The 23,052-nt window shown below is 39.7% G+C and overlaps 1 protein-coding gene across 5 annotated transcripts in view; it reads left to right on the forward strand.

Annotated features, from left to right (window-relative positions):
- DOCK4 (dedicator of cytokinesis 4) overlaps positions 1–23,052 on the forward strand; it is a 446,778-nt gene that overhangs the window by 156,918 nt on the left and 266,808 nt on the right. For 4 of the 5 annotated variants that reach the window (XM_075600022.1, XM_075600024.1, XM_075600026.1 and 1 more), the window contains exons 3-5: positions 3,797–3,837; positions 10,620–10,675; positions 14,767–14,863. In XM_075600022.1, coding sequence (XP_075456137.1) covers positions 3,797–3,837; positions 10,620–10,675; positions 14,767–14,863 — 194 coding nt within the window. Of the gene's footprint in view, positions 1–3,796; positions 3,838–10,619; positions 10,676–14,766; positions 14,864–23,052 lie in introns of those variants that run through there. The other variant, XM_075600027.1, reaches the window with a different exon arrangement.

Below are 23,052 nucleotides of genomic sequence, written 5' to 3' on the forward strand. Positions count from 1 at the left end.
CAAAGTATTATTATGAATATGGTCTTTACGTGCTTCATCTACGTGACATAAAGTCTCATCTCTTATCTTTCATATAATGAAGAAAACTTTGTCTAACAGAGAAATTTTATGAGCGAATCCCATCATAGATAGCTCAAAATAGCTGTCTGCAATAAATCCAAGGCATTTTATTGGCTTTAGATAAATTCTCAACAGTGGTTATCTACTACTGTACATCTCTATCTTTACTATCAGAAATAATGAGCGACGCAGTTTTCATAATCATTAATTCACTCAGAATATAATTTGTAACTGCATACTACGGATTGGGACATACAGTAGCTATGCCAGGTTACTTTGTATTTAGACAATACAGAAGTGATTGGGGAGGAGTTCCCTTTTTGTGAACACAACATATAAGCTACTTTAATACAAGAAACTGGAGAAAAGACTAAGACACCTTAGGTAACCATAGAAAAGGGTTATGACAGGGTTGTTTTTTGTGTACTGAGGAGATCTACAGACCTCTGGGACGGGAGGAATTGCACACGGATTTCATGGATATCATTGCGATCATAATTAAGGAGAGGTAATCAATATGGGACACTTCAATGTGCCAGATGTGAACTGGGACGTTCCTGTTGCAGATTCAGCCCAAACCAGGGTCTTCCTGGATTCCTTTCTGAGGGAACCAACTTGCAAGGAAGCAGTATCAGCAGTTTACAAATGGGGAAAGAGTATCAGATGTTGTTATAGATAAGAACTTAGGTGATCATCAATCAGTGTAGTTTAGGTGGAAGACAGAGACTGAGTCATCACACAGAAAAACTAATGTGTAAACCTGAGTCCCCGGTGCCACACACCACAGCATAGCCCTCTATGGGGCAGACCCCTGTGGCTGTGTGTGTGTGGGCGCATAAAGCGCTGTGATGTGTATGCTGGCAGGGAAGACAATAATTTTTACTTCCTGAGCCGTGACGCGGTCTCATGGCCACGCGCAGCCAATGGCAGGGCCCCCCATCATTGCCCCCTGTCATGGCCCCGCCCCCGCGCCTTCCGTAGATCTCCCCTACAGACCGCCGATTGCAGCTGTAGTCTCTGCACGCGCCGCTATGTGCGCGTGTAGGAGGGAGGACTGGGACAGTAGCCTTCTAGAGCTGACAGATGGGAAATTATGTAAAGCGTTCTTGGGCAGGGTGGGGTTGTTTGAGTGTAGTGACAGTAGTAGAAAAAAAATACAATATTAAGAGTAACAGTCTTCTCAGGTAGGTTATAAAAAGAGCAAGGAACATTTTTTTTATGGGTCTTGAAAGAGGTGACAAATTTTGTAATGGCGAAAAAGACCGCTTTTAGGAAATACAGTATAGTCAAGCTCAGAAAGAGAGAGTGAAATATATCACGTTAAGAAGAAAGCAGATGCAGAAGAGCCAATATCCCAGTGAATAAAGAAGTGGGACAAAACATGTTTATATATAAGCAAAAGGAGGAACAGTATAATTAAATACAAGAGGGATCATGCAGAAAGAGAAAAGGTATAGAAACATTATGATTTTGCTCAATCTTTATATCAGAAGATGGTTAGCAACCACAGTTGAGAAACAAGAATATACGCAGGTAGAAGATGGACACAACTCCATTTACAGAGGAGAAAGTCCTGCTGGAACATTCAAATCTGAATGTGGCCAAGTCAATTTGTTCTGATAGGTTACACTCAAGAATATTAAAAGAGCTAAGGGAGACACTTGTAGACTTATTCAACCAGTCACTATTAACAGGTGTAATTCCAAATGACAAGAGGAGAGCAAACTGGTAACTGCAGATTTTTGAGCCTGATAAAAATAGTGGGGAAATTAATGGGAAAATCAGCTCAGAGAGAGTTGTTTAATGTCTAATACCATAAACAGGCAGCTTGGATCTGTGGGGGGAAGATGATGTCAAACTAACATAATGGATGAGGGTAGAATAGTAGATGTAGGGTGCCTAGATTTAAAAAAAAAAAGCTGTTCATTGTGCCCCAAAGAAGACTGATCAACAAATTGCAATGTATGGGAATCGGTTCTTAGGTGGTCAAATGCATTGGTTTTAGGAATAGGCGACAGTTGTGGTAAATTGAGTTCACTCAGAGGAGGGGGAAGGTGACCAGCACACTACCTCAGGAATCTGTACTGGGACCAGTGCTCGTTAATATATTTATTAGTGAGATTACAAATTCTCTTGAAAGTAAAGTATGCAGATGATCTGCAACAGGGTTGATAATCCAGGAGGAGTAAATAAAATGATTTTGTTGGATAATAATAATAATTATAGCATGTTCTTGTATAACGCTGCTAGTTTTACGTAGCACTTTACAGAGACATTTTGCAGGCACAGGTCCCTGCCCTGTGGAGCTTACAATCTATGTTTTTGGTGCCTTGGGCACAGGGAGATAAAGTGACTTGCCCAAGGTCACAAGGAGACAACACCGGGAATTGAACCAGTGCCAGTCAGTACTTTACTCACTGAGCCACTCCTTCTTCCAGATTAGATTAGAGGAATTGTAAAGAGTCTGGCTACTACAATTTAATTGATTGTGAAGGAGCCAGTCATAGCTCGAAAAGACAGTCTTAAAGAGATATAACTGAATCTCAAATTGTCCAGCATTGTGAATATAGATATTATGTATAAACAGTTTGGGTAATTACAGCAGCCGAGAAATTTTGTTTTAGTTACTACAATTTAATGCCAAGAAGTGCCAAATCAATCCTCTGTATAATACAAATTCAAATACAGGATTAATGACACAATGATGTAAACCACTACAGATGTGACTACAATCATTATTTCAGTTGACTTAAAAGTAGATAAATAATGGGGAAAAGCCAGCAGGATGCTGGGTTGTATAGGGACGTGTAAGCAGCAGGAAGAGATGTGATGCTACTTCATAGATTATTGTTTGACCTCACCTAGAGGACACCTTTTGGCCTATGCAAGTGAATGGGCTATAAGGCGTGTTCCGGTGCTAAAAAGTATCCTTAGGCAGAGCACAGCTTAGTATATATGGGCCCATATCTCCAGAAGGACATAACAATTGTTATACAAAGGTAAACTACTAAAATGGTGCATGGTCTGAATCATACATCTTAATAAAAAATACTGAAGGACACCAACATGGACATCTTGTAAAAGTGAAGAATATGATGTATGTCTCTCAAATACATCAAGGGTGTCAATAAGGTAAATGAGGTAAACCTATTTCAGAGAAAAAGAAGTGCTAGAAAAATAGGTTATGGTTTGAAAATGAAGGCTGGGAGGTTCAGGGGAAGTGTGAGGAAGTACATTTTCCTGCAAAGGGTGGTGGATTTATGGAATACTCTCCCAACAAACATAGTAGGTAGTAGAGGCTAATAGAATTAGAAAGCTAAAAAATGCTTGAGAAAAATATGAGGTTATCCTAAATGGGAAAGAAACCAAAGTGGGTCTGAGGTTTCATAGCGGGTAGAAGAATGGGCCGCATAGGGCCCAGATCCAAAAACTATGCTAAGCTTTAGAACAACTTTACTTCCATTGATATGAATGGGAGCTGACATGTGCTAGCACCCTTTTGTGGATCTGGGAATATGTTCTTACATGCCATCAATTTTCAAGTTTCTGTGTTTGTATACTTTGGCCCTAGAAGGTTTTGTCTATATCCAAAATTAACTTAACTTAAATGCCAGAGGGAAATTGTTGGAATTTGGTGTTTTTTCTGTAGACGTAATGTCAAACTACTATTCGTTGTTTCAAGTGTTGTGAAAAGTATGCATTTAAAAAGAACAATGTCCCTATGTTTCTCCCACAGGTTGGTACAGAGGAGTTGCTGTAAAAAACCCAAATATCAAGGTACTTTAATTGCTTTCATGAAAAATGTAAAGATCAACTGCTATGGTCTAATAAATGTGCATGTACATTGGGTGATCTATATTGTAATAATCATTTGACTAATTATCGGAAGAATTTGTCCTACCCAAACAATGTATTATTTATTGTGTAAGATATTTGTAATTGAGATATGGTTTGTATTAACAATTTGAAAATCAGGGTTTGGGTTTGTTATTGTTGGAGGGCTATCTTCAAAGCAAACAAAATAATTATGTTTATTTAATCTTGGTTAATGGTAGACATGCAAAAGTGTAGAAGCAGATGGGGGCCCCTAGTTGATGAGCCCTTTGCTCCATGAAGTGTCATTGATAAATGCAAAAAAGATTTGAACAATTATATTATTTACATAGAATTTATTACTTCCCAAGAATGTTATTATAAATGGGTTTTAGGTAATATGTTCTTTTTGACAAATGCAATATTGAAGAAGGTACTGTCTTTATATTTATTTTATTTATTTATTTATAAAATGTTTTATCAGGAAGAATACATTGAGAGTTACCTCTCATCTTCAAGTATGTCCTGGGCACAGAGTTAAGATGACAAAATAATACATGGTTGGAAATACAGTTACATAAGTGAACAGGGTATACATTATATACAAGATATAGCTTGCACAGTTAGAGATAATATATATATAAATATATATATATATATATATATATATTTATATATTATAGACGTATGTAGCAGTTTCAGACCAGGTTAAAATGTGAGACAGCTTTAGTTTTGAAAGGCTGGTGGAGGCTGAGAGAGTCTCCGGTAGATTGTTCCAGTTTCGGGGTGCACGGTAAGAGAAGGAGGAGCGGACGGATACTTTGCTGAACCTTGGGACCATGAACAGTCTTTTGGAGTCAGATCTTAGAGGATAAGTGCTGCATGTAGAAGGGGTGAGGAGCTTGTTCAGGTAGGCGGGTAGCTTGCCCAGGATTAATTTGAAGTATTCGAAGGCAAGACAGGAAAAATGAACTTTGCGCCTAGACTCAAGTGATGATCGCAATGTTGTGGTACAAACATTTTGGAATGCAGGGCTAGATGAGGAATTTGGTATTAGCCCCCAGCAAAAGAAAATGCTAATATACTGTAGGTACTGATTTATGCCAATGTATTTCAAGGAAATGGTAATTGCATTTTGGATTGATTTTGTTGATCTGCCCTTGCAATGTCAAAAATTGACACATGCATAGAGGTTGTCCTGATAAATTTGAAGGTATGTATGGTTGAAATAAATAGAAAATCCCTAACAGATTAGATCAAATTAGATTTAGATTGTATTGGTCTGGATATGTTTAGGTAACACATAATTTTGATGACTGTGCATTTGTTTTTTGTTTGTTTGATAATTGCATTGTTTTGTTTTGCATTTTTCTACCTTTGAACTTTAATATTGTTTCTTATGTTATTCATGTCTCTGCTCAATTAAAAAAGTCTGGTAATATAATATATATCTTAATATATATATATTATATATATCTTAATATGGGGCACAAATATACTGCAACGTGATGCATATATATATATATATATATATATATAATATATATATATATATATATATTTAAATATATATTTTAAATATATATATATATATATATATACAGTATATATATATATATATATATATATATACACAGTATATATATATATATATATATATATACAGTATATATATATATATATATATATATATATATATATATACAGTATATATATATATATATATATACAGTATATATATATATATATATATATATATATACAGTATATATATATATATATATATATATATACAGTATATATATATATATATATATATATATATATACAGTATATATATATATATATATATATACAGTATATATATATATATATATATATATACAGTATATATATATATATATATATATATACACAGTATATATATATATATATATATATATATATATATATATATATATATCTGCCTCACGTTGCAGTATATTTGTGCCCCATATTAAGACTGGAAACTGTGTAACTCTTTACACAGGGATTATTTACAGGGGTTAAATAATACAATAACAGGCCCACCGTCCCTTTAGTGCAAAACAAATCATAATAGAAACACCTACTCCCATTTGGTGTCTAACTGCACAGCAGCTCCAGCCCTCTCTAACTGGTAGCCGCCAGCTAAGTTGGTTATCAGCCCAAAATGTGTACTACTATATGCAAACACTATAAACAGTCTTTAGGCACATCAATATATTATTTAGATCTTATCTGATAGGGGGCTCGGCCCCATGAAAGTTCAGGGAATCCCTCTTCACTGTAGTTCCAATATTCTGGACAGGACATCCCTGCTTCAGCGTAGTCTCATGTCCTTCCTTCTGTTGGGGAGCACATCCCCAGGAGATTTCAGAGAATCCTTCTCTGTAGTTAAAATCTTATGGACAGGACATTCATGCTTCCACGCAGTCTCACATCCTTTATTCTTCTTCCTGTGTTTAAAACCAGGCAGTTTCAGCAGGATCCGTGACCACCTGTCACGCTTGTGCTCTCCTCACAAGCGCAGGGAGAAAGGAAAGGACCCGTTAGCGAGGTGGGGAGGCCGCAGGGGATACGAAGGGAGTAAGTTGCCGCGCAGCTTGGGATCGTCGCACGTAGTCACGTGACCGCGCCGCGCGCATGAGAATGCGCGACGCGTCCGGAGGTGCGGAGCCAAGCTCAGAGACACGACTTATCCAGCTGCATGTGCGCGCATGCTCTGACAGCAGAGCGGGATTGCGCGCGTTCTCAGGCACCAACGCGGGGTTGTGGGAAACCAACGCTTCAGCACAGGAGTCTGGAAATGGAAACCAGGAACATGGTACAGGAACATGGGCATAGAGTCCAGAGCACAAGGTAACATCCAGAGAAGGATTGCTTCTAGGAGAACGTCCAGACTTCTTAAAGGCCTAGTGCCAGAAACAGCAAGGTGCAGCGAAACTAAACATAACATAAGGGTTCTTAGTCTAATCCATTGGCCAAGGAATTATAAGCCTGCTACCACGTCAAGGTGAACCCTACTAAGCAGGTACCTACACTACCCGACGGTAAACTAACCTCAGTAGTATAAGAGTGACTGTCCCAGTCCTCCGGAATCCGCAGGAGATAAGTAAAGGTCCCAAGGAGGTCCAGGCAGGAGCAGTATGAGATGAGTACCAGCAGGCACCAGGGTAGACAGCAAAAGACTAATAGCAGAGAGAAAGTCAAAGAGAGGCTTACTTCCTGTCAGGAGGAAGAGGGCAGGGTTTGCCAGAAAGCAAGATGGCGTTGCTTGCTTCAGAATCCTTAAAGACACAGGATCTTGACTCGCAGCTAGAGGTCGGCGATCAGAAGTAAACAGGTAAGGAAGGGACATGCCGCAGGGGGCGTGTTCCACGCATCTTTACAGTACCCCCCTCTTAAGGATCGAACTCCGAGCGATCCAAGAGACTTAGGGGCAGCGATGCATAGGAAGGAATGCTCGCAGCTAGAGGGCAGCGCCCGCCACAGAGAATCAACAGGGAATTTTGACTCGCAGCTAGAGGGCGGCGCACGCCATACAGGGAGACATCAGGAAAACTAGGCAAGAGGGCAGCGCCCGCCACACAGAGAATCAACAGGGAATCTTGACTCGCAGCTAGAGGGCGGCGCACGCCATACAGAGAGACATCAGAGAAACTAGGCATGGGTAGAGAATACGCCACAAGGGGGCGTGAAGTTGACTCGCAGCTGGAGGGCGGCGCACGCCGTCACGTGTACGCGCCACGCGTGAGAAAATGCGTGACGCGACCGGGGGTGGCCGGGCTCCGTGGTACGAGTAGGGAACCGCGGGTGCGTGCATGCTCTATAAGGAGAGCGGGAACTGAGATGCGGCAGGTAAGGAGGGAGCACGCCGCAGGGGGCGTGTTCCCCGATTCCTTACAGTATCCCCCCCTTCAGGATCGGACTCCGAACGATCCTTACTAGACTAGGGGGGACTATAGGATCTCCCAACGTTACAGGGGTACAGGAACGGGCCTCTGCATGGAGCTAGCAGCAGGCCTCAGGAACATGGACACGAACATGGCATGGAACATGGAGACAGGCGGGGCCACCTCTGGGGGTCCGTTTGTTTGGCCGAGCATAATGTCACGCTTGTGCTCTCCTCACAAGCGCAGGGAAAAAGGGGAAGGACCCGTTAGCGAGGTGGGGAGGCCTCAGGGGATACGAAGGGAGTGAGTTGCCGCACAGCTGGGGATCGGCGCACGTAGTCACGTGACCGCGCCGCGCGCATGAGAATGCGTGACGCGTCCGGAGGAGCGGTGCCTACTCAGAGACACGAGTGATCCAGCTGCAAGTGCGCGCATGCTCTGACAGCAGAGCGGGAGTGCACGCGTTCTCAGACACCAACGCGGGGGTTGTGGGAAGCCAACGCTTCAGCACGGGAGTCTGGAAACAGAAGCCAGGAACATGGAACATGGGCACGGAGTCCAGAGCACAAGGTAACATCCAGAGAAGGATTGCTTCTAGGAGAACGTCCAGACTTCTTAAAGGCCTAGTGCCAGAAACAGCAAGGTGCAGCGAAACTAAACATAACATAAGGGTTCTTAGTCTAATCCATTGGCCAAGGAATTATAAGCCTGCTACCACGTCAAGGTGAACCCTACTAAGCAGGTACCTACACTACCCAACGGTAAACTAACCTCAGTAGTATAAGAGTGACTGTCCCAGTCCTCCGGAATCCGCAGGAGATAAGTAAAGGTCCCAAGAAGGTCCAGGCAGGAGCAGTATGAGATGAGTACCAGCAGACACCAGGGCAGGCAGCAAAAGACTAATAGCAGAGACAAAGTCAAAGAGAGGCTTACTTCCTGTCAGGAGGAAGAGGGCAGGGTTTGCCAGAAAGCAAGATGGCGTTGCTTGCTTCAGAATCCTTAGACACAGGATCTTGACTCGCAGCTAGAGGGCGGCGATCAGAAGTAAACAGGTAAGGAATGGACACGCCGCAGGGGGCGTGTTCCGCGCATCGTTACACCACCGTCTAGTGAGCCTAGGGGACTGTGCCGGCCTCTTCCTAGCTGGGGAGACCTCTCTCTCTCCCCTTTCTCTGGGGAAAAGCAGTCTCTCTTTGTGTGCAGGCAACTTCTTGACTTTTAAAACTCCTGTTTCTTCAGGAGTCCACCCTGCTTAATTAGTTGCAGCAAGCTTTCCAGGTGGAGGTTGACTGTTTGTACACTGGAAAGCACCCTCACTGCACTATTCCAACACCTAGAGACGGCGATTGTGTGTGTGTGTGTGTGTATAGATATATATATATATATATATATATATATATATATATATATATATATATATATATATATATATGTATATATATATATATATATATATATATATATATATATATATAAAAGGTAAAACCTGTATAGATAGGCGATATGTAAACCTGGAATAGTTAAACTTAATTTATTTGAAAATGTTATGTTATTGCTGTAAATATGCTAAAAAATCTATGGGGAGTTGTTCAATATTCAGTCAAAATCCAAGAAATACACGTTCTCTGTTTCATACTAGGGGATCAAGGTCAACATTGTAAAAAATATATAGTATTATTTACACTCATATAAAATCTAAAGGTGACTTACAAAAAGTTTGCCATTGAGGCAGGTGGTCTCTCAATCTCAATGAAGTAAGGTTCTTATCAACTACGTAAAAAAACGGGGTGTAAAGATACACGAAGACCCCATGGTATGTGTTTATCCCTTAAATACTCCACTAAAGTGTAATGTAAAGAATAATTCACTTCGTTTTTGGTAAGATATTCTAGGTGTTTAGTGATGGTGGCTTTAGCAAAAGAATCAGTGGACATCAGCTGAATAGTCTAAAAAGTGTAAAGCAGTCAATCCCCATCTGCTTGTGAATATAGAATGTCCAGTCATTTGTCACTTAATAGATACATTTAGTTAAAATGAATCACAAGTCAGGTTGAGAGAAAAAACATAAAAAATAACGGACAGGAAGTCCCCCTAAAAAACTATAAAAGCTTTGTATAAAATTAGGAAAACGTACCTTGTGAATAGTCTGTAAAGTGAAGTAACAACTCATTCTGATGTTTTAAAAAAAGTATAAAGTTTATTTGAAAAGATTTTAATAAGCATGCATAAATATACCAAAGAAAATGATATACTGTACAGCACATAAGCAATATAGCAAAAAATGTCCCCCCAAAAAATACAAAAGTAAGTCATGCAGACACGCACAGGATTAATCATGCATTCCCTTGGTTCACATGTGAGTAAACACATGCATACACATGTACTCATACAGTACATATACTTATATATTCATGGATGAAGAGATGTTCATAAATGCATACACATGATTATGCATGGAAATCCAACTGACTCAGACACACACTGTACATATACTTATAAATACAGAGCTCTCCTTACAGCAGGCAGGCAGCCACGAAAGATTTGGACAGTCTGTTGAGTAGACCCAACATTTCAGCAACCACCCTCTTATTACAGCAGACTTTGCCAGTCAGGACTTCGAGGACCCACTTGATTCTGAGACCACCAGGAATTTCACTGGGGACTTCGCATGCCTGTCCGAGCTTATATATTCTCTATATTTTTTACATTATACTATGCTTCAGCAATCCATTTGATATAAGGTTTTAAGCATATCCAGTACCAACGTTCGAAACCACTGCATTGTCGGTTTACTTTTATATTTAGGTTTTCTATATTTTCATTTTATTGCAGGGAATTTTTCCATCAAGTTATGTGCACCTCAAGAACGCATGTGTAAAGAACAAAGGGTAGGTACCTTTTGTGTGAAAAATTAGCTTTGCACACTTTTTATCTTTTCACTTGAGTTTTCTCTTTTCATGAAACCTTAAAATAACATCTTTCTCTGAAGCTCTTTAAATCATTATACTTTTTCCCTTATCAGATGTGTTTTGTCTTTCATGTAAAGAAGAAAAATTAGTCATATTCACCCATCAATGGCACTATCCACGCATTTCTACTGTTTCTTCACACTGTGCTTTCTCTTGCAAAATTGTACAGAATGTAAAAGCAACACTAATAACACATTTTTTGCCTTCCAGGTTCAGCTTGTGTAATTAATAAATTGCTTGCTACTATATGAATATCTTTGAGAAGATCTTGTGCAGAACAATTATTTGATATGTTCTATGCATACCTTGTTTTAACTAAACCATATCAATAAATAAGAAACACATTAATTGTTGTTTGCCCAGTTCTATTAATCAGTATATACTGGAATTACAATAAAGTGAAACCACTCAGCCATGTAACTGTTTATCTTGTTAACGTTTCTACTACGATTTAGGAAAAACTCACTGCAAGAGGCACGATAAGAAGTATACTGTATAGTATACAAAACTTAGTGAGCAGGGCAACCCAAAAAAATCTTGAGGCCCATGACAAATATCTCTATTAATATCTCCTCTTTGTGGTGCACTGTGGGTCCCTGAGGGTGGGAGAGAAGATGGTAGTGGGAAAGGGCGGGATGGGGTTGAGCGGGTATGGTAGTTATATGCATTGGGGGAATAGGTAGTTAGGTGCCTGGGGGAGAGGTTGGTAGGGGCCTGGTGGGGGGGGAGAGGGGGGAGGTATGGACCTGAGGCAGAATGGGCTAAGACAGAGGTAATGGAGGGGTCAAGTGTGCTTACGTTCCAGAAGCTGCTCGCAGAAGTGCCTGTCAGAGGGGTCTCCCTTCCACCAGCCTCCAACAGGCTTCCTATGACAGGTACCACTGTGGGCCCCCACTAGCAGGCCCCTTCTGACAGGACCCTGTGTAGATCTGGCCCATTAGGGTTGCAGTCAGGGTGCCAGAGCTCCCTTAGGACCAGGGTCAGCTGGTATATTTTCAGGGCTCGGTGCAGGGACATGTGCTGTCCCTCCTTGTCAGCGGCCCTGATAACGAGTAAACTGAAGTGTGTGATAAAGAAGAAAAGTAAAACATAAATGCAATTTGTTAAAAAAAACAAATTAACAAGACTGTCTTTAACATATTTAATAAGTGTTAAGTTGTATTAATTCAAGCCTTAAGCTGCGATTATAGTGGTGGCGCGCATGCGCACGATGCCGTGTGCCACCGGAACAACTTAATGTAGACCAATGAAGGTGCACGATCAAGCACTACGGAGCGACAGATAAGAGGAGATAAATGAAATTGTTTTGCAGCACGACGACCGCGTCACATGAGGGCGAACCAGCCTGGTGACAGGTCCGCCACGCCTCCTGATCGCCTCCAACCTCAGTGCATGTTTCGCAAGAGCAAGAGGTGCGTGTGACGTCACACGCTCCGACGTGCGCTTGCACACCACCACTATAATCGTGGCCTTACTGACTGACTTATTGCTAACACGCAACAAATAAAGGCAGGAAAACTAACTGTAAATCAGATATTTTTTAGGATAACACATGGAAAATCATTGACCCGGCCCTTAAAAGGGTTGGATTTTATCTGGAAAAAGACAAACATTCAGGACCACTTTTTGGTCCATTGCGTGTTTCATCACCTTCTCCGAGCGTGGCCTAATGTAGTAAATTCAGCAATCTGCTGTTGAGTAGATGTGCTCATGGCTATTGTATCATGAACTGTTTGTTACCAGCCATATTATATAAAAAGTAGGGGGGCTAACTTTCCGGTCTGTGAAACACCTGAAATCTTATGAACTTTGTGAAGACAAGCATAAGTATAAAATATTTGAGGTGCTTCTCCTACGTTCCTAAACGTGAAGATAATAATAAAATAAAAAAAATGCCAATATACATGTAATATTAATTGTTAATAGACTTATGTTAAGATTACGGATATTTGCTGTAACATTACATTTTATTGATTAAAGTCTATAATTAGAATTATTGGTAGTATAATGGACCTTTTCTTTTTTCTGGTATATAGCTTATTTTAAATGCGAGACAGCATGTTGTAATAATTTGACATTTTCGCTTTTATCATGCACATTATTATCACAGTTAGTCAATAGCATTTTCACAATGCATTATTAATAATAATTTGTTTTTGTCGAAGCTGCACAATAAAAAGAATAACTGTTTTTTTTTCATGTTTATATATTACATTTGTACTCTGCATAATGGTTGCACTGTTCATATCTATTAACCGTTCATGGGTGTTTTTAGTCTAAAAAAGAAAAAATTAATTTTACGTTTTTAAAACATTTGTTCTTTTTGGGGTTTTTTTTCATGACGGGGACAAAAATCTAATTTTGGCCCAATTTTTCAAAAGATTGCATATTTAAAGTTGAAGAATTTTAATTTTATTTTTAAAACACAAGAAAGGCTAAAAAAATAAATAAAATAAAATAAGAAAAAACAAATGACCCTTTTTGGGGTTTGCTTTGACTTTTGCTCAGATTCGAAGCTTAAATTCAATAAGGTTGAATCTAGGGGTAAGAGTTTGAAATATTCAAAATTACGTTAAAATGTAAGGTTAGAAACAGCAACAGCAGCATCAGCATTGTATATTGTGTGGAATGTGTGAAATATACATTGAATATATGTCTGACATTAAACGAATTTTGTATCCAGCATTTGCCTATGTTCTTAGGTATTGAAAATGGTTATTTCTGCAACATCTTTAGTTACAGACGAAAGGAAAATAAAGGTCTAAGATTCTTTCCAAAATCATTAGTTTGTGCGGTTTAAATAGCCCTTTTAATTGAAACACAAGGCTGTATCTTCAGTTTGATCTTCACATCATATACCTCCTGCACCTGCTGTGCTATTCAGAACTTCAATAAATATACTCTGCAGGGAGCAACACAATTGGTCATTAGTCTGCAATCCATGACTTCTCTTATAGAAAATTATATATCTCAGAGGGATTTTTAACCCATGTCTTAGAGATTCTGTTGTATAATAATGCATAATCAATACAAATTGCTGTTCAAAAAAAGCATACAAAATACATATTTAGCTAAACATGCCACATGCGTTCATATTTTATTGAATGTAGCCCATGTGGTATTCATATCAAAGCAATTTTGGTATTAAGCTGATGATAGGAGAGATATTGCCACCTTGTGTGACATACGTACAATAAATCAACTATTTCACTTCTGCGGTTGGCATCATCTTACAATGTAAAACATGCCTGTAAGAGAAATGATAATAGATTTAAGCATAGCTTTTTTTATGTGAGTGCCTCTGTCAGGATCTATGGGGATGTATGCCTTTTTTGATCTTTTTTTAGTGTCTGGTAACCTTTGATTTCACTGACATGGATATGACTCTAAAAGCTCTTGGAAGTATGACTGTATGATTTATCTCATTGGACATATTTCAAATATAGTATGAGGAGATTTCAATAATGACATTGGGAATATATTTGTAGGCTTTGCTCTAGTTTTAAAATGGTACATATAGACTTTCGGAACCATAAATTCAGATTGGACAATTGCAGTCATCAATGCATTATTTGTTGTATATTATTTCTGCTTTTATCCAACTTCAAAAAAGGACATAGAGTTCAACGTTTTTGCTGTTGGCTTAAAAAAATAATTAGACTAGCTGTATGTTTTTTTTTTTTTTTTAGAAGGATTTTATGTTGACAAGTGGGGTAGAATTTTTAAACAGAAAATAAATGTACATTCTTCTTACAACCAGCAATTTGTAAAACAAAATAAAAATAGTCTTGAGAAGAAAAACATATGTGAATTAATAATAATATAAAAAAAAGCCAAAGTGAAAATTAGAACCACTATCAGGTAAGAAAGCTATACAGAGGGCAGTAATCTTGCATTGCACCCTTTATTCCAACTAAACCTATGTCCATGCTTGTCCGGCATGCTATATACCCATTAAGAAGCATTTTGTTGCTATAAAATGTGTGAATTTTTTTGTTTTGTTCTCACAGGCAGTTTGAGATGGTTATTCCTACAGAAGATGCGGTTATTACAGAGATGACATCAACATTGAGAGACTGGGGCACAATGTGGAAACAGCTTTATGTGGTGAGTTCTAGAAAGTGAGATCTGTTAAGTCACCTCACTGTTGCCACCATAGACCTAAATCACAAAACGTAACTAGAATTTTAGTCATTCACGTGTAATCTCATGTTTGTTTCTATTAAAGTTGATAGATCTCATTTTTAAGCACACTATTATTTGTGCTTCCCTAGCACCTCAGAAATATTGGGATATTGGGAAAGTGAATATGAAAACAAAACATATATTGGTTCATAGTTTGGGAGTGGTACTCATAGAAAAGCATAATCAACAAAAACACAAACAATTATTTTATAACCATTGCCAACAACAAAGTATGGAAGGAGGAGTTGTGTATGATAAAATGTGTGGATTAGTGATAATGAAGCAGGTGAATCAGGCTCAAATACTAGTGTCTGCTCAATAACACTTATGGCAATTCACATTATGTCCCTGTGGCTCTTATTCAATAGGATGTAATGCCGCTTCTCTGTGCTGGAGACAATTTTAGTATTGCGCTTAACTTTTCCCCATACTGGGAAACATCTTCACAATATTATGAAACACTTACTTCATCTTGACATTGTGTGTGTGTGTGTGTGTGTGTGTGTGTGTGTGTGTGTGTGTGTGTGTGTGTGTGTGTGTGTGTATATATATCTCATTGACTCAAAGTGGCGGGAAGGTGGCAATGGGTGTTCAGAAGATGTATAGTGGGACTTGTGTGGGTAGGTTCAACAATACTATTAAAGCTTGAACAATATACAAGGCTAAAATGGAAATGGTACTTGTCAACATGCAAATGAGGCTGGCATGGCAAGTAAGGCCTCAACCCCCAAATATGGAATACAACAAAAAGCAATGACTTTCGTTTTCCGGAGGCTGGATTGTTCATTAACTTGACAGTGTTCCGGAAGAAGACATGAAGACAGAGGGTGCTGAGAATCCCCGGAACTTAAACAAAAGATGTCATTTAAATTTCAATCTGGCTACCTACAAATGCTGGACTCTCTCCAGTGAAGCAGCACTCCAAGAACTGGAAGAAGAACTTGAAGAGATTACATTGGATATTGTTGGCCTTAGTGAAGTAAGAAGAAAAGATGAAGGTCTCATTGAGCTCAAAATCAGACACCTATTATACTACAGAGGTACAGAGAATGGGAGAATCAGTGGAGTAGGCTTCTTCGTTAACAAGAGGTGGAGAAACAACAGAGTGGAGTATGAAAACTCATCAGAAAGAGCAGTCAGAATCGCTATTCAGTTGACAAAGAAATACAGGCTTCAAATAACCCAAGTGTGTGCCTCAACATCAAGTCACACAGATAATGAAGTGGAAGACTTTTACCATGAAATCAACTAACTTGGCAAAAAAGGAAATGATCACCAATATCAGTATGGGAGATTTCAATGTAAAGATTTGTGCTCATCAGAAAGACAAAGCATTGGTTGGTAAGTATGGTTATTCATAACGAATAAACATGGATGCGGAATAGAATTTGCAGAATGTGAAAACTTCTACATCATGAATTCATTATCTAAGAAGAATCCAAATAGAGAATGAACATGGAAAGGACCAAATGGAATCAAGAATTAAATTCACCATAGCCTAGTTAGCAAGAAACTCCAGATAGAAGACTGAACAATGCTTAGCTGTTTTAATACCAGGAGTGATCACCTATTGGTTCACTGCAAATTACATTTGAATGCAAAGATAGCAAGAAGAAAACTGATTTTTTTTTTTTAAAGACGAAAAAACATCAACATAAAAAACTTCAAGAATAACAGCAAATAGTGTCAGCAAAAGCTAAAAATCACTTAAGCTAGTTTGAAATGCACGGGGACCCTTTAACAAACAATTATGAAGAATTTATGAAGATTATAGTTGGAAATGCAGAAAAAATTGAGAAATTGCTAACAAAAAACAGGATAAGAAAATATCTAAATGAAGCAATCCCATGATGCAAGAACAAGAATTGAATATGCAGAGTTGTGCAAGATGATCCGCAAATGCATAATGAAGCTGTAAGTAACTGTGATATGGTGAAGAAGACTATCGAAGATAAAAGCTTAAAGGTGATGAAGCAACTACTTATAACTGGGAAGAAGCAAATCATTGTACTCAAACAAGAGGACAGATCAACACTACAAGACTGTGCACGTGAATGAGAGTTGAGAACTTTTACATGAAATTGTACTAGAACAGAGATGACACAGGACATAATCAAACAGAGGAAGGGCCAGAAGAAACTACAAAATAATGTCCCATGTGTCCTTCCAGATGTAGTGGCAAAGGCATTTACATCCAGGAAGAATGGGAAGGCTCCCGGGGAAGATGGAATTACAACTGAAATCTTGAAAGATCCTCAGGAAGTAGAGCAAATCCTTGCACAACTTTTTACACGCTGCTTGAACAACAGGAACATTCCAGAACAATGGGTACATGCTATAGTTACCCTCATCCATAAGGAAGGAGACAAAGAAGACTTAAAAACTACAGACCAGTCAGTCTACTTCCAATCATTTACATGTTTTAGCAAATATATATTTTTTTAATTTGCTACAATGGACCCTGTATTTTGCCCAGCCTAGAGAACAAACAGGACTTTGCAGTGGATATAACACAATGCTATCACTTCACCTCGGGAGTCTCCCCACCATGCTTCTCCTTCACTGCTCCTGTCCACTAAGCCAACAGGAGTAGGGTTATTTCATCAAGAAAGGAGAGACGTAACTTGAAAAACCTAGATTTTTTTACTTTCTCCTCCCCCTTGAATTTTTGCTGGGTGGTTCTGTTTGCTTCCAGCTTCACCTCAGGGTGACTGTCTTTGATATGAGACAACACAAGTCTCCCCAATAGAAGAAACCAAAGGATGTCAGCCGTTTGCTGCTGTTCGCTGATGTTAGGGATGCTCTGTTACAATTCCCATAAACGTATATTCACTCTAACTGCCTGTGACAGGGTGAAGTCAACCCCTATCAGTTATGCCTGGGAAACATATGTCTGAGTGCTTCATCCAGCACTCAGAAGGTTAACTCAGGAGGAAGCTAGGTAATCAGGAGGCAAGCTGACACCTGATAACCAGCAAGGTATAACAGGATGTTGTTACTGGCAGTGGCTGGCTGCCTTAGACCAGAGAACTCTGCTATGTGAGCTGCTAGCCAGACGGTTTCACCAAACTAACTACTTCAACCAAAGTAAGACTTGTTCATTTGTTTTCCTAACTGCTTAAAATACACTTACGGTTTGGTAAATGGTTTAGCCAGCCAGCCTGCTAGATAGGCCTGGAGTGTTAGTCAGTTCTCCCAATGTGGAGCAGGATTTGTTTTTGTTTAAAGGGACAGTGTACCCACATGCTGTGGAGAAATAAAGCCACTGAACGTTTTAATTTATCCTGAAACTACACGTGTGGACTGTTCCCTGACCTCGGCTACAGGCCGTCCTGCCACACTGCCCATGAAATGTCTGTAAATTGAATGTATAACCTATGTTCATTTAATGTAACTACAGCTAAACCCCGTTATAGCGCGGTCCTCGTGGGCCACCCGATCCGACCGCGCTAGAACCGGGGTCGCGCTAATTTAAAAAAAAACATGGCCGCCGCGCGCCTGATCGGGAGGGAGGGAGTGAGGAGGGAAGGGAGGGAGTGAGGAGGGAAGGCAGGAAGGAAGGAAGAGGTGGCCGGAAGCCCTACACGTCCATTAGTAACGGCGAGTCCAGCCGCAACATGCTCCATACCTCCCACCACCGGCATCCATTTCCTCCCCCCCCTCGGCCCCCACACCTACCGGCCCTCCGCGGCATAGCCCACGTGGCCCACCGAGTCCCAGCCTGCTCCTCACTCACCCCCCCTCCTCCCGACACCCCCCCCTCCTCCTGATGCCAGCTCTGCTCCAATCTCAGCAGCCGACACCAAAGGTAGGGAGGGGGAGTGGGAGGTGTGGTGTAGTGTGCTGTGAGTGCTGTGAGAGTGTGTTGTGAGTGCTGTGAGAGTGTGCTGTGAGTGCTGTGTGCTGTGTGCTGTGAGAGCTATGTGCTGTGAGAGTGTGCTGTGAGTGCTGTGTGCTGTGAAAGCTGTGTGCTGTGAGTGTGCTGTGTGCTGTGAGAGTGTGCTGTGAGTGCTGTGAGTGTGCGCAGTGAGAGTGTGCACAGTGAGCGTGTGCGCAGTGAGAGTGTGCGCAGTGAGCGTGTGCGCAGTGAGAGTGTGCGCAGTGAGAGTGTGCGCAGTGAGAGTGTGCACGCAGTGAGAGTGTGCACGCAGTGAGAGTGTGCACGCAGTGAGAGTGTGCACGCAGTGAGAGTGTGCACGCAGTGAGTGCTGGGAGTGAGTGCTGGGAGTGAGTGCTGGGAGTGAGTTCTGGGGAGTGAGTTCTGGGAGTGAGTGCTGGGGAGTGAGTTCTGGGAGTGAGTGCTGGGAGTGTGTGTGCAGTGTGTGCAGTGTGTGCAGTTAGAGTGTGTGCAGTGAGAGTGTGCAGTGTGTGCAGTGTGCAAAAAATTAAAAAAAATAAAATTAAACGAGAGCCACGTGAAAACCGCGTTATAACGGGTCGCGCTATAACGGGGTTCAGCTGTATGTATTGTCATCATAAAGCTGTGCCAAGGACACACTTGAAAATGAGAGGTAAAAAATATAAAATAACACAATTTGAATCAAAGTGGGGAATGGTTATCTCCTTGTTTGCTCCCCAGGAACAAGAAAAGTTTAGAAACAAACAGACATAATGAATCTTAGAATATATGAACCAGAGCTAAAGTAAAGGAATAAGTGCAGGGAAACACCGAGTCACCTAATCCATGATTGACCCATGACTAGCACATGGTTAACTCATGGGTGATTCCTGGTTAATTCATGGTTAATTCAAGGTTAATGCTATAATTGCTGGCATAGGCAAGGGCCAAGAAATAGAGATTGTGGTGTAGAATTGGAAGTGAATTAATATGTTATGGATGTTAATGTCTATCCCATGTTCTGGGAGGAAAAAAGGCCAACTATGAATGAAGGGGTAGTAACTAACCAAATAGCATTGAAACAAAGAAAGAAGGAAAGGGGAGAAGGCGTCAAGGCATATTACTATTGTTTTTCCTCTGATTCTTCCCACAAAAGGTATTAAAACACATGGAGTTAATATTCAGTAGAACTACACTAATGTTGGAACAGGAAAAGGTAAGGATCGATTATCCAGCAGCTCGTAGTAAAAATAGAAGGCACTCACCAGCAAAAGGGGTTAATTAATTATTTAAAACAGCTGTCTTGTATGACGGGGAGAGTGTTAAATACCCAGGACCTCCCCCATCTCGTTACTCCTTGAAAAAGCGCCACAGTGGGAGTGAAACGCGTGGGAGAGTAGTCTGTGCTGTTTGTTTTTTTGCTGGTGTGTGCCTTCTATTTTTGCTACGGAGCGGCTGGATAATCGATCCTTACCTTTTCCTGTTGTTGCTTGAGAGGATCAGTACCACCACCGGATGCCTAAGGGAGACACCACTGGCAGCGTCAGGGCTGCAGCTGGAAGGAAGGGGATCAAGGCGGTGTTCCTATCGTGAGTAGAGTGTACTCCACAACGGGCATAGCCAGGGCTAGGGGGACGGAGTGATCGCTTATCACTAATATCTGTCCCCACTGTAATCCCTCCTTGTTACCCCTAGTAACCTGCATTTACTCTGTTACTGCGCAGCCCTTCAATCCATATTATCCAGTGTCAACTCCTGTGATTACATTATTTATTATTGCTTTCAAGGCATTTTGACTAAACCTCTTGGAGCTTGTACACGTTTTTTTTTTCTATGTTCTACACTAATGTTGGTCTATATTGTCCAAATATTAAATGTATAGTATGTACCATGTAAATGTAACTACCATAATGTGATGATTTGTTTAATGCAATATCCCAAATAAAAAAAGAAACTAAAAAAAAAAAGAGAGGTAACTCTCATTCTCATACTTGAAAATGAGAGGTAACACTATTACTTCCTATAAATAAATAAAAAATGGACCACATCCAAGTTGTACAAGAAGTGATTTCCCGACGTAATGAATACGATCTATCACGTTGCTTAGGATTCATAAAGCATTTGGTTCTCTTTACATCTCACCAGTCCTAGGTGCATTAAGAAGACAAAATGTTAAAAAGCGTATGTTGATATTATAAACAACATTTACGAGAATGCCATATAAACCATTCGATTATATGAATATAGAAGAAAGATAAGTATCAGCAAGGAAGAGCGGCAGGGAGACACCATATCACCAAAAGCTTTCCACAGCAACACTTAAAGAATTGTTCAACATTTAAATTAGGAGATAAAAGGAATCAAAATCAATGATGAATACTTGAGTTACCTAGGATTTGCAGATTACATTGTTATTTTTGCCACAAGTCCTACAGCAACAAATCGGAGAGGTCGCTGAGGAAAGTAAGAAAGTAGGCCTGCAAATGAACTAAGCAAGACCAAAGTGATCTTGAACAAATGTGTCAACTCTGCAAAGATTGAAATCAAGGGAATAGAACTAGAAGAAGTCGAATACTATGTCTACCTTAGCTGGCAAGAAACAAATTCCTTTTGAAATAAATCAATTGGAGAATGAAGATAGGATGGAGAGCATATTTTTTAGTTGGATACAACAGACCCAATAGACCAAGACAACGACCAAAAGTAAGATGGGAGGAGGAAATCAGAAAATTTGTTGGAGTGACAGGGAGAAGAGAGGTTTACAACCAGCACCCAATGAACTGGTAGTTTACAGTAACTCTCCTGTCTTGGTGAGTTTGAATTGTGTTTTACATCTGTATTGCTACCTGTTGACTCCAGACGAAATAAACTTTTTTATTTAACCATCTTGTTCTGTCTGGTGATTGTGATCCTGGGGTAATAGTCTGGCAAGTATATATGTCTTTATTTATATAGCGCCATTAGTGTACATAGCGCTTCACATTAGTAATACACATGACAATCAAATAAATAACAAATAATACAAATAACAGATCATGGGAATAAGTGCTTCAGTCATAAAAGTAACATTTCGGAAGCGGAGTCCCTGCTCCGAGGAGCTTACAATCCCATGATATACAGGTTTGAGTAAAGTAAAATACCTTGGATAGAAATGAGATTCTTCAAGTTGATATCCTGCACAGTGTCATTTGATATTAAGAGTACATAATATTTTCATTGTAAACACTATTATATTGCTTTAATCTCAAGCCCTAGTCTTTAACTATTGGATTAATCCCCAGATAATTAAAGGAACCAAATACAATGAACAAACATCTATAAGTCAGTCATAGCGATGGAGAAGCGGCAAGGGAATAACAGCAAGTGGGAAGGCAAACATATTAAGGTCAGGTAGTGCCATTAGTACTGTCAAGTATAACACACATGGGTAATAAAACAGCAAGATGTTGAGAGGTAGAATAGCATTTTAAACAATTTTGCAAACTTAAGTGCATGCAAATGCAAAAAGGTAGACAAATTGGGGGAATTATTAGCCAGACAAAATGGAGGATAGTGAAACATGGTAAGATTAAACACGTGGCTTGGCTGTTAATTTAGAGGTTTATTCTTTTTTTTTTCTGTGGTTTTGAGTTATTTTGGAGCAATCCGGTAAATAGAGGCGGTGCATGAGAATGCTTATATGAAAATCTAAATGTAGCCGCTTTACTGCCAGAGGTGGCAATGAAGTTAAAACCGAATTGAAAGTCCCTTGTAAAGGTGTTGGTGAAAGTGTGAAATGGATATGTAGCAAAACTGGACCAAGTTTTCATTTGAATGACCCTAATTATTATGACATTTAATTGAGTAGTCAAATTAGTAGTACAGCTACTGTATAGAAAACATGTCTTAGATGTCTTTAAAATGTCCTCTAGTACTTGAGGAAACAACTGGAATGGGTGCATCAATGCACCATGTCATAACAAAGTAGAAAAAGACGGGAACATTTGGTGAAAAAATGTCATAACAAAGTAGAAAAAGACGGGAACATTTGGTGAAAAATGGGTCACATTCTAATCTATTCCTCCCCAAAAAAAATTTTTGAGCACCAAACATTTTTATCTTTAGAAAGAAGGACTATAAAGAATAGGCACTGATCCAGGGAGTGATTTCATTTGTCAGGAAAAATTGTTTGTAAAATATAATTAGTAAATGTTATACTGTTTTGTGTGTGTTCCTCTGGATCAATAAAAATAAATTTACAATATAAATATACCCATGTGGAATTTAGCAAGAG

Source organism: Ascaphus truei, chromosome 5 (genome assembly GCF_040206685.1).
Source record: "Ascaphus truei isolate aAscTru1 chromosome 5, aAscTru1.hap1, whole genome shotgun sequence".
NCBI lineage: Eukaryota > Metazoa > Chordata > Amphibia > Anura > Ascaphidae > Ascaphus > Ascaphus truei.